Source organism: Chelonoidis abingdonii, chromosome 8 (assembly GCF_003597395.2).
Source record: "Chelonoidis abingdonii isolate Lonesome George chromosome 8, CheloAbing_2.0, whole genome shotgun sequence".
Taxonomy (NCBI): Eukaryota; Metazoa; Chordata; order Testudines; family Testudinidae; genus Chelonoidis; species Chelonoidis abingdonii.
This window is the reverse complement of record NC_133776.1, coordinates 49,750,911-49,767,821: the sequence shown is the minus strand read 5'-3', so window position 1 is coordinate 49,767,821 and position 16,911 is coordinate 49,750,911. Positions and strand designations below refer to the sequence as shown.

At 46.5% G+C, this 16,911-nt stretch overlaps 1 protein-coding gene across 1 annotated transcript in view; it reads left to right on the top strand.

The window, feature by feature from the left end:
* Positions 1–15,726, top strand: part of EFHD1 (EF-hand domain family member D1) — a 47,751-nt gene extending 32,025 nt beyond the window's left edge. The window contains exons 3-4 of the mRNA XM_032778800.2: positions 12,003–12,137; positions 14,291–15,726. Of these exons, the coding sequence (XP_032634691.1) occupies positions 12,003–12,137; positions 14,291–14,425 (270 nt within the window). The 3' untranslated portion in view covers positions 14,426–15,726. The remainder of the gene's footprint in view (positions 1–12,002; positions 12,138–14,290) is intronic.
* Positions 15,727–16,911: the final 1,185 nt, after the last annotated feature.

Below are 16,911 nucleotides of genomic sequence, written 5' to 3'. Positions count from 1 at the left end.
TTCTGGCAAGAAAAATAGAAGAACTGAAAGTCTGTCTCTGAGTCTAGATCTGGGGCAAGGAAAAAAGCCTGCCCATTTTACAATAAGTTGGACTCTCTTTGGGAGCTCTATCAACGGAGCCTGAGATAATTCTGGATGGTACTAATGAATCTGGTGAAGCAGAATACCACATCTGTGGCCCCAGGTGAGACTAGGGATGAAGACAAGAAATGGAAGCTGCATGGATACTATGCTGGGATGACAAGACCTCTTCAGAGAGTTCCAGGTTCATGAAAGTGACTGCTTGAGGGGCAAGGATCCCTCTACAACAGGTATATGTTGCTTTTTTGATTTTTCTGTTGGGGCCTGGTTTTGCATGTGTGTGAACTAGAGAATACTTCCCGGTGTCATGTGGATACTACTGCCATTATTAAAATGGACAGATGCAGCCTCCCATGAGGGTGTATGTCCCTTCTTCCTCCTTGAGTCAGTAAGCTCCCTCCTTGCACTGTTGACACAGCAAAAATGGCAACTGCCTACTTCCTGCTCCTCCAGGGGCAGCTGCAGGCACCAGCACGCCAAGCACATGCTTGGGGTGGCATGCCATGGGGGGCGCTCTGCCAGTCACCGGGAGGGCAGCAGGCAGGCAGCCTTTGGCGGCATGCCTGCAGAGGGTCTGTTGGTCCTGCAGCTCTGGCGGACCTCCCACAGGCGGCGGAGGGTCCGCTGGTCCTGCGGCTTCGGTGGAGCCGCAGGACCAGCGGACCCTCGGCAGGCACGCCTGTGGGAGATCCACCGGAGCCGCGGGACTGGTGACCGGCAGAGCGCCCCCCGCAGCATGCCACCGTGCTTGGGGTGGCAAAATGTCTAGAGGTGCCCTTGTGCTCCTCCCACCTGTTGTAGCTTCCCCAAATGCTGCTGGCTTCAGCAGCCCCCTCTGTGTTCAGTCATAAAGACTGTTCTGGGAGATTTCTGTCAACACTTTAAATACTGTGCACAGCAGCTGGCTCTGTTGTGTCCTGTAGCCAGATGCAAAATATAGCTAAGCAGTGAAATTCTTAAATAAGAGGCACTCTTAAATCTTACTGTAATAAACTACACATTGACAAAATGGGCCTCAGCATGTATGCTACACTTTTGGTTCATGCCCTGGACCAGGGTACCTGCTTAGCTATCTGCCCTTACCTAGCTGCAAATGCACTTGATTCTGCCTTTCTGTATAACTCATAAGCATTATCTGGTAGCAAATTGCTCTATATCTCCCACTAGCAAGTGAGGTGGAATCAATTGTTGCTTTGTCCAACTATGCTTCCCTTCTGCTGACAGCCAACAAATAGATGGAAAGGAACCATGTTAACAGGGCCGGCGCTTACATTTAGACGGCCTAGGCAATCGCCTAGGGCACTAGGATTATTGGGGGGCGGCATTTTGCCGGCGGGGGGCGGCAGGCGGCTCCGGTGGACTGGCCGCAGTCGTGCCTGCGGAGGGTCCCGTGGCTCCAGTGGAGCTGCCGCAGGCATTCCTGTGGACGCTCCGCTGCTCCTGCAGCTCCGGTGGACCTCCCACAGGCATGGCTGCGGCAGCTCCACCAGAGCCAGGACCAGCGCGCGGGGCGGCGAAATGGCCGTGTGCCTAGGATGCTAAAAACACTAGTGCCAGTCCTGCATGTTAATACGTTACCCATAATTTTCTCTTGGTTCTTTGGAGTAATCTTGGCAAACCTTGGCTAAAACCAGTGTTCTAGTTTAACAGTTGGGGTGGGGAGTCTGTCTGTCTCTGTCTAATTGAGCTGTGCCAACATGTAGGGTCCCTATGCCTTTCCAGCCGCAAAGCGTCCTCAGATAATTGAAAATAACGAATACAAATTTTCTCAGCCTTGCTATGCCTTCAGCGACCCCTCTTGACTTGTTCTTGCTGGAAACCCTCAGGATACCGTTCCTAAGGTCTTATTAGTCTGCAACAGGTAACCTTTGGAAGCTGCTGCAAACTGCACCTATCCTGCCCAAAAAATCCAATTCCTTCCCACTTTATCTTGGAAGAAAGTGGCTTATGTTCTTACAGAGTGCTGATACTGGAGAGTGGGAAGGTATTAAAACTGGAAACTGAATGCAATTGTTGATTTATTGTTTCTAATTCAGTGACTATTGCTGTACCAAGGCAATTCCAGAGCAGGAGAGGCTACAGGAGCAGAAGTTCCATGAGAATGTATTTAGAGCAACTAGCAGTGATTTCAGCAGAAGCCCCCTGCATCTATTCACTGTGTACCACTTGCACTGGACAACAGCATGTGTTATGTGGGAGTCCATAGCTGCTAGTCATCTGCTCCCACCTATGTAGGGTGACCAGATGTCTCATTTTTAAAGGGACAGTGCTGTTTTTTGGGACTGTTTCTTATATACGCGCCTATTACCCTCCTCCCCCTGTCCCGTTTTTTCACAGTTGTTATCTAGTCACCCTATTCCTATGTGTTCCCAAAGCACTCAACCTCTGTACCAGAGCAGAAGAAACTATAGTCCCTATGATGTGAATTGCTTACCTCGATAGCCTGTAAACAACTCTCTTCTTGTATTACACTGGCTTCCTATTGCACCTGACTGGCATGTTCATTAATAAAATTGACTTGTACTATGACCTTTGTCAAGAGTCCATAAATATGTCCTCAATTAACTCCACAAAGTTCCTCTTTAAGACTCAGGTTAAACAGCTTATGCTTAAAAAGAGAAGCCTAACTACTCTACAATGCCGAGGCTCAAACTCCCACCCACCAAAGGAAAGAACAGCATTCTTGGATTTTTTAACAGCAATACTTAACTCTATCCATATCTAGCATCAGTAAAATCCATTTTAGCATCACTGTGCCTGTACTAGTAAAATGTTCAATCTCTGACCCAACTCGCATGATTGCCATCTGGGTTCATGTAAGTCACAGCTTCCCCGGGGCACTGTTTGTGTCCAGCCGTGCAAGGATTGCTTCAGGGATGTCATAACTATAAAGGGAAGGGTAACAACCCTCCTGTATACAATTCTATAAAATCCCTCCTGGCCAGAGGCACCAAAATCCTTTTACCTGTAAAGGGTTAAGAAGCTCAGGTAACCTGGCTGACACCTGACCCAAAGGACCAATAAGGGGACAAGATACTTTCAAATCTTGTGGTGCAGGGGAGGCTTTTGTTTGTGCTCTTTGTTTAGGGGTTGTTTGCTCTCGGGACTAAGAGAGACCGGACATCAATCCATGTTCTCCAAATCTTTCTGAACAAGTCTTTCATATTTCACACTTCTTGTAAGTAACAGCCAGGCAAGGTGTATTAGTTTCTTTGTTTTCTCAACTTGTGAATTTTACCTTTGCGAGAGGGAGGTTTATCCTTGTTTTGTTGTAACTTTGAAACTAAGGCTAGAGGGGGTTCCTGTGGGCTCTTTGAATCTGATTACCCTGTAGAGTTATTTTCCATCTTGATTTTACAGAGATGATTTTTAGATTTTCTTTTTAAGAAAATCCTTCTTTTAAGAACCTGACTGATTTTTTTTTCCATTGTCCAAAGACCCAGGGGTTTGGGTCTTTGGTCACTTTGTAACCAGTTGGTTAGGATATTATTCTCAAGCCTCCCCAGGAAAGGGGGTGTAAGGGTTTGGGGGGATATTTTGAGGGAAGAGGAACTCCAAGTGGTCCTTCCCCTGTTTCTTGTTAAATCACTTGGTGGTGGCAGTGTACCAGGTTTTAACCTAAGTTGGTAGAAATAAGCTTAGGGGGCTTTTATGAGGGTCCCCACACCTGTACCCTAGAGTTCAGAGTGCGGAAGGAACCCTGACAAAGGACCAGTGCCTCTCCACTTAAGTTTATTAAATACCTCTCTTCATGTCTCAAGGTTTATGCTGTACATACCAGGCAAGGATTACAGTAGCCATGTTGCTGTAATTTTGCAGGTCAGCAGGCACTCTCTACTCTATCTGGATTTGTGTAACTGCAGTATGACTTTTTGACAGAGGAGGAGTGTGTGTGCTAGGTCACTAAGAATCACCGAGAGCATTCGTGTCCAAGATCATGGGGTTGCAACTATGTACCCTGCTCTCTGTGCTTCTCAGCGGAGTCTTTAAAAATTCTGGTATTATGCACTTTGCCTCTCCTCTACCTTAGCAGCTGGCAAGTGGTCACCATAATCCATGTTTCCAACTTTTTCTTTCTGGGTGAGTAAGTCCCACAAGCCTTTTATTGGTTGAAGTAGCTAGTAAAGCAGCGTATTTTCTCTGCTGAAACAGCCTATCTTCCATAAGAAGAATGCTGCCTGATTCCCCTGTTTCAGGGTGAGTCATGCACACATGTCCTTGTGATTGGTCATGGCTGGGTGTTTCCAGGCACTGACCTTCCCTTCACCAGACTGCATTTGCAACAGACCTCAGGGCTGCTTTGTTTTCAGTAGACTTTTTGGATGCCAGGAAGTTTGGCTTTCAAGGGTGGGGTTGGAATAGCAAGGAGGAACAGCTGACTAATACTAGTACAACCAGAGGTTCAGGCTGTAACAAAGATCCAAAGCGATATCTGGATTGTTTGGTGGAGGGAGGAGAGGACAAAACCAACTTCAATAGAATGGAAGGAGGTCTTAAGTTTTTGAGTTGGCTGATCTACCAATTCAGCTAAACCTCACCTAATTTTAAATTTTGTTTGGAGAGGGTAGGAAGCTTCCCCATAAAACAGCTTGCCTTCTCTATGCTCTACCTTAATAAGCACACCAAGCTTACAGGGTTATTGCGTAAATCTTCTCCTGCTAAACTTGGATGCTGTGGTAGAGAATAGCCAGGACTGTAGTTATCCTGCCCATCCTACTCTCAAACTGCTGCACCTCCATCAGCTGCTCAGTAACTGTCCTTGAAATAGTAAAAAAATTCTGTTTTCCCTGATGCATTAGTGATGAAAGGAAAAGGAACAGACTGAGATTGCGGACATACTGAGATGCTGCCGTCCTCTAGTGGAAGAATGTGATCTCTACATTGGAACAGACAAATCCTGTCCGATTTGAGGAAATACAGAACTGAACCTCCTTTAACATTTGGTGTGTTCAAAATCTCTCCTTATGGAGGGAGCGCACATGCTCCTACATGTCACTTAACCCCTCCATGCTGGACTTTAGTGATGCAATAGGGCCTGGTGTAGCTCCTGTCCACAGGGGTGAATCTGTGTGAAAGCCAGTATGTAGGCTACAAAATAGCTGAGAGCACAATGGTGAGACCTAATTACAGCAGTACTTTAATGTTGCATGTATTAGTGTTTGCATCATAAATCCTGGATTCAGAGGATTACAACATAGATGTGAGTTTCTTCAACTGAAAATGGGTGCACTATTGGGAAGTTTGAGCCTTGTAGAAGATCATTTAATTCCTTTTGGGGGAAGAAAAGTGTGCTTCTCAGATAAAAGCTGATTTTTACAGTTTAAATAACCTGGCAGGCAGACTGGTCAGGTACCTCTTGGTACCTTAAACATTTCTAGTTAAGTGCTCCTGTAAGGGTTTTAAAATGAGTTGCTGCACAGGGACTTCTCTCTCTCTTTTTAAATCCTCCTTGAGTGGGACAGGGTATAGCTCTGTTGTGACCACTGAAGGACCTTTGCTATAACAAATCTCCTGTATTCTTAATGGACACAATAGAAGAAAACCTCCTTCTGTCCAAGTGATAGCCTAGCAAGGTGGCAGTCTTAAAGTTGTGATGCAGTCCCAAGACTTCTCCACGTTCTGAAGAATCCTGAGTAGTGATTTAACACTAGAGCTGGACAAAAATTAACTCCCCTCCCCCAGAACAACCAAAAAAATCCCTAATCTTTTTGCATCCCACTATCAGTATATGAGGCAGAAATGTCAGAAGACATTCTCTTTTCTAATATGGATAACTGAGTAGTTCTTTGAGTGCTTGCTCTTGTCCAATCCACGTTAGGGGTGTGTGTGAACCATTGCTGGAGATTTTCCCCTCAGTGGTATCTGTCAGGCAGCTCTAGTGCCCCCTGGAGTCATGTGCTTATGCACAGGTATAAGGGGCACCACTGGCCACGCACCCTCTCAGTTCCTTCTTATCACCCGTGACAATAGCTGGAACAACCATTCTTGCTTTGGCAAGGCTTCTTCCCAGTGGTTTTTGGACTCTAATTCTTCGTTGTTTTTAAACATAGTTTTTAGAGTAGATAGATATTGTAGCTAGTGTCCAGGACTATCGTTGAGGGACTCTGTTCGCCCCAGGAGCCAGGCATGCCCTAGTCCCAGGGCTTCAAACCTTGTGCCTCCTGTGGCAAACCTATGATCGTGAGTGACCCACATTCCAGTTGCTTGAAGTGCTCAGGAGAAACTCATGTGAGGCACAAGTGCCAAAATTGCCAGGACTTTAGATGCCGTGCTAAAAAGGACCGTGAAATAAGATTCAAGGTTATCGTAATGGAAATCACTCTCAGACCAGCCTCAGAGCTAAGCCAATCTGATTCTGCACCAAGAGCTTCAGTGTGAAGTGCTGCTCTGCTACCGTGCTTTTTCTGGCACTATTCACCATCTCCAATGCTGAGAAAGAAACAAAAAAAGCAGTGCACCGGCAGAAGGCACTCACTGGTGCAGAAAAACGGCAAGCAGTGGGAAGGCAGTGCAGTGCAACTGATTCAGGGCCACTCTTCCACCCCTGGTCCCAAGGTGGCACCATCAACTCTGTCCAGAGTGTTGTCTGGTGCTGCACCCTCTGCTGACACCTGGAAACCTCTTTGACCCCAGAGACACTCTCAGCAACCAGAGATTTACTATCACTCCCAGTCCCCCCGATGCCGATGAGACAGCTGCCAGCTTCTGTGATGAGGAGCAGGGAGTGTCGAACTTCTTCCTGGCACTGGCACCAACAGCACCTTCTAGGGACAAGCCAGCCCTGATCCCATCATCACAAACATCTCCAGTCTAGCGCTGGTCCCTGGACCCTCAACACCGTGTGAAGGCAGAGAGGGGTACCGCTCCACTGTGCTCACCGAGGGAGGACTCTTCATCTGAATTTGAAAGGGAACCGTATGTGAAGCCTAAAGTACCCAGCCTATGTGTCACCAGACCTCGGTGCAGGTCCTCCACTGACCAACGGGTCAGAGGCCTATGTGATGGGCATACTGCAACCTTGGGTCTTCCGCCCCAGTGTGGAGCCCTTCCCCCCCATTGATCCTACTCAGAGGTTTCCAAGAGGTGGGTTATCTCCCCTTCCTGCTCAGCGTCAGGCCCTGACTCCAGTACCAACCCTGGTACTGACTTTCAGGTTGTGGCTCCTGTCACCGCCTCGTGCTCTAGACGAGGCCATCTCAGGGCCCAGTAGTTCACTTTTATGCAAGACGATTCCAGGGCCCATCAGGACCTTCTGACAAGGATAGCAGCTATCTTGCAGCTGGAAATTGAAGAGCTTAAGGAAACATCCCACAGCCTTCTGGCTACAGTAGCTCCCTCCAAAGTGGTCTTACCCATTAATGAGGCTGTAATGGGTCCGGTCAAGGCTCTGTGGCAACTCCTCCTCTGCCCCCCACCTCAAAGAGGGCAGAAAAGAAACATTGTGTGTCAGTAAGTGGATTTGAGTACCTGTACTCACGTGTGCGCACACACTCCGGGGTCCCTCGTTGTGTCAGCGGCTAACAAAAGGGACAGGCAGGGCCAGATGAGTGCTTCAAACAAAAAGATGCAAAAAAACCTGGATCTGTTGGGGGAGAGGTTCATTCAATGAGTAGCTATCAACTGCATATCTCCAATCAGCATGTTTTGCTGGGGAGATACAATTACAATCTGTGGGACTCCTTGTCCAAGTTCACTCTCTCTCTCTCTCTCTCTCTCTGCCTCAGGATTGGAGGCAGAACTCACTTCCCTCTTGGAGGAGGGTCAGAATGTGGCCAGGACCTTTTTCCACGTAGCTTTGTATGCAGCTGATGTGACAGAGAGGACAATGGCCTTTGTTGTCACCATGAGGCGTCGTCCTTGGCTCCAGTCCTCAGGACTACCTCACAAGGTCCAATAATCCATCCAGGAACCCCCCTTTGAAAGCTCCTCAGAGCAGACAAACATCGAGGCTTCATGGCCTGAAGGACTTTAGACCTGCCTTTAGGTCACTGGGCCTCTACGCTCTGTCTGCTTCCAGGAAGCACTTCAGGCTCCAACAGCCACCTCATTTATCGGCACCACCTCCAAAACAGGAGCCCTACAAAAGGAAAGGGAGAGGTTACAAACAGCACCAGCTAGTCCTGTTCACCTCAAACTCCCAGCCAGGGTCTCATAGGTTTTCCGGTGGGTTCAAGCAGGCCTTTTGAAGGTGTGCCTCAGGGTGCTATACCAGTTCCTGCTTCAGATCCTGCCTCCCCTTTGTTTTTGGACTGTTTATCCCACTTCAGCCCGGCATTCTCCCACATAACATCAGATCACTGCATGCTAAATACAGTGACAATGGGCAATACCCTACAGCTTTTATCCACCCCCTCCTTCCCACCCTGCATCTCAGTCCCTCTTCAGGGACCCTTTTCATAAACAACTCTTCACCCAGGAGTTGCGGTCCCTCCCATGCATGGGAGTTGTGGTGGAAGTTCCTCGAGACTTGAGAGGAAAGGGGCTCTGTTCACACATTTCCTAACACCAAAGGCCAAGGGAAGCCTCTGGCATATTCTGGACCTGCATTGTCTCGGCATGTTTCTCAAGAAACTGAGGTTCTGCACGGTCTCCCTGGCCTCCATCATTCCCTCCCTGGATCCAGGGAACTGGTAAGCTGCCATCGACTTAAAGGATGTATACTTTTACATTTGTCTCTCTTGGCCACATAAGATTTCTCAGATTTATTGTGAATCAATGCCACTACCAGTTCACTGCTCTTCCTTAGACCTGTCTGCAACCCCTCGGGTTTTATGAAGCATATGGCAGTAGTATAGCAGCCTTCCTCAGATGGTGAGATGTACAGGTCTTACCCGTACCTCAACAACTGGCTGATCAAAGGTCGGTCAGAGACTCGCATGTGGAACAGCATCAGCATGGTCCAAGTCACCTTCTGGGTGCTGGGCCTATTGATTGATTAAATGAGCAAAAGTTGACTCTTGTTCCAGTTCAGAGAATAGAATTAATTGGGGTGCTGCTCAATTCAACCCAGGCCAGAGCCTTCCTTCTGGAGGCCCAATTCCAGACTGTTGGACCTGATATCCAAGGTCAGGGTACACCCTATTATGACTGCCTGAATTTGCCTGAAGCTTCTGGGGTACATGGCCACATGTACTTATGTGATTTGGCATGCAGGGTTAGGCCTCAGGCCCCTATAGACATGGCTGCTTCCCGAACAGAAACCACTTGGACTCGGTGCTCACTGTTCCTCCCTAAGGCCTCACCTCCCTGGATTGGTGGAAGGACCTGAAGCCGGTAATGATAGGGGTACCCCTCAGTCATCCGTATCCTTAGTCTTGGATGTGTCAGACCTAGGCTGAGGAGCCCACCTCAACTGACTCAGGGCCTATGGTCCCAAGAGTAACTCTCCCTGCACATGATCGTCAGGAAATTCAGGACTGTACGCTTAGCCTGCCAAGTGTTCCTCCCCCAGATCAAAGGTAAGGCGGTGCAAGTTCTGACAGACAATACCATGGCCATGTTCTATATCAACAAACAGGGAGGTGCTCGATCCTTGGTCCTGTGTCAGGAGGCCATCTGTCTGTGGGAATTCTGCATGAAGAACTCCATTCACCTCATGGCATCACATCTCCTCCCAGGATGCACTGGCGGATCACCTCAGCTGATCTTTTTCCTCTCACTGCGAGTGGTCCCTTCACTCTGATATCGCCAGGTTCATCTTCCAAAGGTGGGGATCTGTTCACAACCAAGCAGAACAGGAAGTGCCATCAGTTTTGCTTGTTGTACAGACACAGTCCTGGCTCCATCTCTGATGCCTTCCTGCTTCCATGTTCAGGGCCCCTGCTATGTGCTTTTCCCCCTGTTCCTCTGGTTCACAAAGACCTGAAAATCAAGCAGAGAGTTTTATAGCTCTGGCTTGGCTACACCAACACTGGTTTGGAATACTACTGGATCTATCAATAGCATCCTCTCGTCCACACCAGTGCCCGTCTGGACCTGATCTCACAAGATTACAGCCACTGAAGCTGTACTGAATCTGTGCTCCACATGAACCTCATTTCCTTTCAGCTGACAGCATGGATGTTACATGACAGATCTCTGGCTAGGTTGTAGGAAACAGTCTGCTAAGGCTACCTACATGGCCAAATAGAAATGCTTGAGATGGGCATCTCCACCAGGTCTCTTTGTGGTTAATTCTTCCCTGCAGGCAGTCTTGGACTACTTGCTCTATCTAAAGCAGCAAGGTTTGGGTCTTGCATCTTTCAAGGTGCACGTAGCAGCAGTCTCTGCCTTTAACCCACCAGCGAACAGCAGATAACTGTTCTCTCATGAGATGGTGGTTTAATTTCTCAAGGATTGGAGAGACGCTGCCCTCAGGTTCATGAGCCGATCCTTGCAAGAGACTTAAACCTGGTCCTGTCAAGGCTCACAGGCCCTCCATTCAAACCTCTAGTGTCATGCCCTCTACTACTACTTTCTTGGAAAGTCACCAAAGAACAACAGTTACAGAAGGTCAGTGACCGTTCTTTTTTCTCTTGGGAATTTGGCTTTGATCCATGATCATAGAATCGTAGGACTGGAAGGGACCTCGTGAGGTCACCTAGTCCAGTCCCTTGCATTAATGGTAGGACTAAGTATTATCTAGACCATCCCTGAGAGGTGTTTGTCTAACCACTCTTAAAAAATGATCCAGTGCTCCTACCCTCTCTACCAGGGGTGGCTCTAGGCATTTTGCCACCCCAAGCACAGCAGGCAGGCTGCCTTTGGCGGCTTGCCTGTGGAGGGTCCGCTGGTCCCATGGCTTTGGCGGACCTCCCGCAGGCAGTCTGCCGAAGCCTCAGGACCAGCGGACCCTCCGCAGGCAAGTCACTGAAGGCAGCCTGCTTGCCGCCCTCGCAGCAACCGGCAAGTGCCCCCAGTGGCTTGCCGCCCCAAAGCAGGTGCTTGGCGTGCTGGTGCCTGGAGCCGCCTCTACTCTCTACAATGGCCGAAGGGCATTGTATTAAGAGCTTGAACTACCTGGTAGTTCCTCAAGTAAAGGGTGAGTGTCCTGGGTTCCATAATTTCTCCCTGATCCTACACAAAAGTACATGCTGAAGTGTCCACAGTCCAACTCCAGTGTACAGGTACATTTGACCTGAGATGGTCTTTGTACTACTGTATGTAGTACAGTGAGGTTGGACTGCCCTACACAGCTAAATCTTCATGGGAGTCAAAAGCTCTCCCTGCCAAGCACTAGCATACAATGCACAGTCTTGTCTATGGAGTTGAGTCTTGTGTGACATAGGTTCCATTGGGCCTATTTGGACAATGTGGAACAGTAGGTGGAGGTTCATTTGAGGGTGGGGGCAGCCTTCTGTTCTAATTCTTTCATTCAGTGTGTTATGTATTATGCAGCGTGATCTGAGACCCTATAATAAATAGTGTGGTGAACTCTGACATAAGGGCCACCAAAATGGCTTGGGATTACAGCACATATGTCAGCTTTATGGCACGCACTGAGGCAGCTGCGCCCTCCAGAGAATCACAACATGCAGCTGTACCACTCACTCAGCTTGGGGAGGGGAGAGAAGAGACCATCCTCTCCTCTGGGCCCTGGTGGTGTCAGTGATTAGGCAACACGTGAACCACACTGCTGTCAAAGCTCTGGTCTGTGGAAAGCCTCCTCTCCTTTCCCTAAAGGCTCCTTTCTCTCCAGTCTGAGAGTGCACAGTACTGGATCCAAAGTGCTGGAGGCAGCTTATTGTAAATACATTTTTCTTTCTATTTTATAAAATGTTTTCCTGTGTTGGTAATTGCAAATTCTTATCCTGGGGTTCATACATTAGTTACTGCTCTTATTTAGCATATAGTTTAAGTGTTTGGAATAGTAATTAACCTCTTTGAAAGCTTGAGCCTCAGCAATGAATTTTGGTGGGTCTATTTTTTTGTTTCTTTGCTAGTTCCTGCTGATTTTCCATAAAGCTGCAGCAGGAGAGCTTGAGGAAGACAGTGGACTGATGACTCTGGCAAAACTCTCTGAAATAGATGTTTCCACAGAGGGAGTTAAAGGAGCCAAGAACTTCTTTGAAGCTAAGGTATGGTGGTACAGTGGAGGTGGGGAAGCTGAAAAAGCTTGCTATGCAGGTCCCAGTTCTCTCTTCTTAATGTGTCCCCTGGAATGGACATTATGCTTGACTGCTGGACAGTATGCCAGTGTCACCAGGTGATTAAATCCTCTTATTCCACCAATTTAAGAAGCTGTGAATTTCCCTCCTCAACACAATACACATCCTCACTATCATGCTGGGTTATGCCGCTTCCTGTTCAGACTTGTATGCTGTGCCCCACTGAGCATTACTCACTGCTGATAAATGAATCATAAATGGCTTATTTTGCCAGGCTCTGCTGTTCCAATGATGGTTCCTTTCCCTTCAACCACCCTGTAGACTTCTTACTTAATCCATCCTATTTGTGCTCCTGCCCATCATCTTGGTGACTGAAATAGCCATTTAAATAAGTCATCATCCAAAATAGTTCACAAAATATCTTGGAGACTGAGATATTAGGGGCCATAGGTGCTAACTTCCCCTCTTTGCCGTGGGTGCTTGACTGCCCCACTCCTCCCCCAGTCTGCAGCCCTGTCCCCGCTCCACCCCTTCCATGAGGCCCCACCCCCATTCCAACTCCTTCCCCAAATCCCCGCCCCAGCCTTGCCTCTTCCCCGCCTCTTCCCCCTCCCTCCCGGAGCATGCTGCTAATGCTGCCAAACAGCTGTTTGGCAGTGGCAGGGCGGGAAGCACTAGGAGGTTGGTGGAAGAGCAGGGACGCAGCATGCTCAGGGGAGGAGGAAGTGGGGTGGGGGTTGAGGGGAGTTTGGCTGCCAGTGGGTGCAGCGCACCCACTAATTTTTCCCTATGGGTGCTCCAGCCCTGGAGCACCCACAGAGTCAGTGCCTATGTTAGGAGCTAAGCTTCCCAGAGAAAGGGTGTCTGTATTACGGTCAGGAGGTGTGACTGCAGCATACTTAAGTAATAGCAGCAGTGAAGCTGTGGCAGCATGGGCGGTGACTGCTTGACTATTTACCTGGGATCCTGATCAGGCAAGACTAGCCCATGCAGCCATCTGTGCTGCTGTGGCTTCATTCCTATTGTTACTTGAGCTAGCTTTGCTGCAATCACATGCTAGACATGCTGCAGTCACACCTCCAGATGGTAGTGTAGACATACCCACAGAATCTGGGCCAGGGTGCTGTGAATCTTAAACACAATCAGTTCAAGTGGTCACAGAACAAAGCAGAGCTTTTACAAGCACCTTAAGCATTGTGTGATCACTGAATACCACACAGACCAGGACTCCTGGACCAACTTTTAACATTCACTGCAAGGAATTTCCTTTTCTCCTGCACCAGTGCACGAAGCTTAGTTCTGAATATAATATTTGAGATTGCTCTCCTTGTCTGTTCAGTTTTCTAGGTTAGAATAACATAACAAAGTATTAGATTTGAATAACACTACAAAGCTATATCTTCATGTTTGGTTAGACTGGATTTTTTAAGCTGATAGAATTCCTTTCCGACAGTGTTTTATGGACAAAAATAGATGTTATACTCATTGAGAGTAGCATAGCAGAGCTATTAAAACAAAGGCTGGAAAGTAGAGCTGAAAAACAACTCTCAAACTACATCTTTTTCTTTGGTCTGCAAATGGGCCACAGACTGAGTTCCGCCTATTTGGTCCCAATTTGGAATTATCAAGTTTTCTGCAAAAAATTTTTATCATTGGGGAAAGTTCATTGTGTTTTCACGACTCATGGTGTGATGGCTAGTTACATAGTTCCTGTGATTAGGGAAGGGAGATACAGAACTGGTCAACACAGTTGTGCTATAAATCTTGAAAGTCAATTCATACATTTAGCTTCATTTTGTATTTCACCCAAAAGGTCATAAAGAAGTTGCAATAAATTTCCTATGAATTGGAATAAATATATCCACACAATTTTCCCTCCATTTGGTTCAGTTCCAGTGGAAAGTGACTATTGGTAAATGAAACTGTCCTCTTGATTTGAGAATAAAACTGAACCAACAGGTCTTCAGTGTAAATATTCAACTACTGTAGTATTGTTAACCCTTAATCAATTTTGGCACCACTGAACATGGTAACTGGAGGAAGATGTGACAGACAGATGTGCTGTGAGGTAGTTCAAATTCTTAATGCTTCCCATAGTTCATGTCTGCTCTTTTCCTTTACAGGTTCAAGCACTTTCTTCAGCCAGTAAGTTTGAAGCAGAGATCAAGGCAGAGCAGGATGAGCGAAAGCGGGAAGAGGAAGAGAAGAAACACCGTCGGGCAGCATTCAGGGAGCTAAAGTCTGCATTCAGCCAGTAACCATCCATTCTACCACCAGAGACTTCTCTTAACTTGGTACATTTCCATGAATCACAACTATGCCTGGAGAGTATCTTCTGCTAGAACTTCACCATCCTGACAGACTGAAGCTTCTAACTCAATTCCAACGGGTATAGCTCTCACAACTACCATGTGTTCTTCTGGTATGAACAATAAGAACTGTGTACATACTCACCACTCTGAACTGTCAGGTAGTGCTTAGGGAAATTAAAGTTCATCCTAATGCTGAAGAACCAGGTAGCAAATCAGCTTTCCTTAACCCAAAAGGAATGACAATGTTTCTTGGCTATATTTTTTCCTTGGTTTCTGTTTTTCATAACCCTCTGAAATACCATATTGATAACCCTTTCAGTAGAAGAAGCCAGACTTCCTCAAGGAATGCCTTACCCATGACTTTGAGAGGAGAAAAGTTAACACCACTTTAGACAAGGAATAGAAAACTGATGGGGTTTTTGACCTGTCACATTCCATTTTATCAATCTATTCCATAGCCTCATTAGACATTTTTTTTAGGCCCTTGGATTTAGGAGAAGCAAGTAGGTGTATCTACATCTAAGAAATATTTGGAGCTGGGCAGTACAATCGGGTGATGCATTAGCCTTTCAACCTGTGGAAATCTGTTAACACGTTGAGGTTGTAAGTGTAAAAGTGACTTTCATGAAGTCCTTAAAGTCATTACTCTATTAAACCAATCTGCTACAATGAGCAGTTTCTGCTCAGAAAGGGAATAACAGATGGGTTACAAATCAATATTGAGGTGCATTTGGCAGAGTTGAATTTAGTAAGCTTGCATGATACATTACCTTAGCTAATGGTATCCATTTCTTATGAGGACAAGAGACTTGCCCACAAGTTTTAAAAACTTCCAGGTGCATGTCTCTATATGCTGAAGGTCACCAAAAGGGGAACAGTCCCTCCTTGCAGAGCCTCTCTGGATGCATTAATGTTCTGCCTCTCTCTTGTTGCCCAAATTCCTTCCAAGATAAGACTCACACTAGTGGTCTATCTGTATCATCTTCTGTCTGTTTTGCTTCTTGAACTATGAGCACTAAGCTGTGAGTGTGGAATAATAAATAGAAAAACCGCTAATCTTTAATGTCAGGTGGGAGAATTGCTAAACAATTAAACTGTGTATATATCGCCACAGATTATATTTGATAAATCATGCTTTTTAGCTAAATATTTATAATTAAATGTTTTTACAACAAAGCAGATAACTGAATCTTCAATTATTTCTCCTGTTGCTAAAATGTACAAATAAAACTTTCTTTAATACCTCAGATCTTGTCAGTGGGTTTATTTTAAGTCCTTGAACATACTATTTTGTCCAAGAATTCTCATTACAGATCCCACTCTAATTGTGCTTATTCGCTACTCCAAAGCCCAGAACAGATGTCATGAGTGAGGATGTGTTCAGCCCCCCTCCTGATATTTCCACTACAGCCCAGTATTGTGGCTATGCAAAGGCTAATGATGTTATTTTCTAATGGACAGTGTTGTGTAAATATGTGAAATGCTGTCTATTAAAAAATGTTCGCATTTGGTCCCTGTCAGTTGCTTCAAATCTTATAATAGAGGATGCAAACTCTCCCACATCAGTCCCTCAGCAAAAAGTTGAAGATGCTGATAGATGGGGGCAGTGGGAGATCTCCATTCCTTTATACCCTTGGTGGTCTGAGTTGAATTCCCTGATGCACAGTGCTTTGTAAGGAAATCTTGACATGGTGGTACTTACAGCTAAAAAAGTTCCTTTTTATTTTAGGACATGTAAAGAGGCCTAACCTTGTGTAGGCGATAGATAAAAGCATCATATTGAGGATGGAGTGCCTCAGAGAACCTACTATGTTTCCGTTGGTGTATGCTGATTGCCAGCATGGTTGAAGAAGAGGAAGGAAGACTAACAGCCTTTACTGAAGGCTGACATGGTGAAATGTGGCATGGTATTAACAGCATATCCAACAGTGTAACAGCATAGGTCTTCTCTACAGCCATGGCCCTGACGACTAGTTAGAATGCGTTTTCCTAAAATTTTTTAGTCCTCAGATCTCCCACGTTATGTAAAATGGGAAAAAGTTTTTTTCTTTTCTTTACTCTCTGCTGTATATTAACACGTTCCATCAGAAGATCACAGCACTTCACAAACATTAGCTTCCATAATATATTAAGTGTTGCTGTCTCAGTACAGCACATTATAAAGTTAGAGACAAGCAATAAAAAATCAGAATGAAGAGTTCAAGAAGAAAGAACCAGAAGAAGTCTTCAGAACAGCTTCCAACATCTACTTTCCTCAAAAAGCTTCAATTATACTCCTGTGGTTGATAGTTACTGACCCGAAAGAGCACCGCATTTGGGCTCAACATGGTCTGAGGGGAGAGGAGGCCGTGCCCCAGCCTGGGAGGTGCAGGGGAGCCTCGGGAAGGTCACAGGCAGCAATGACCCAGGCAGGGAGGGTCCATCGGCATGTT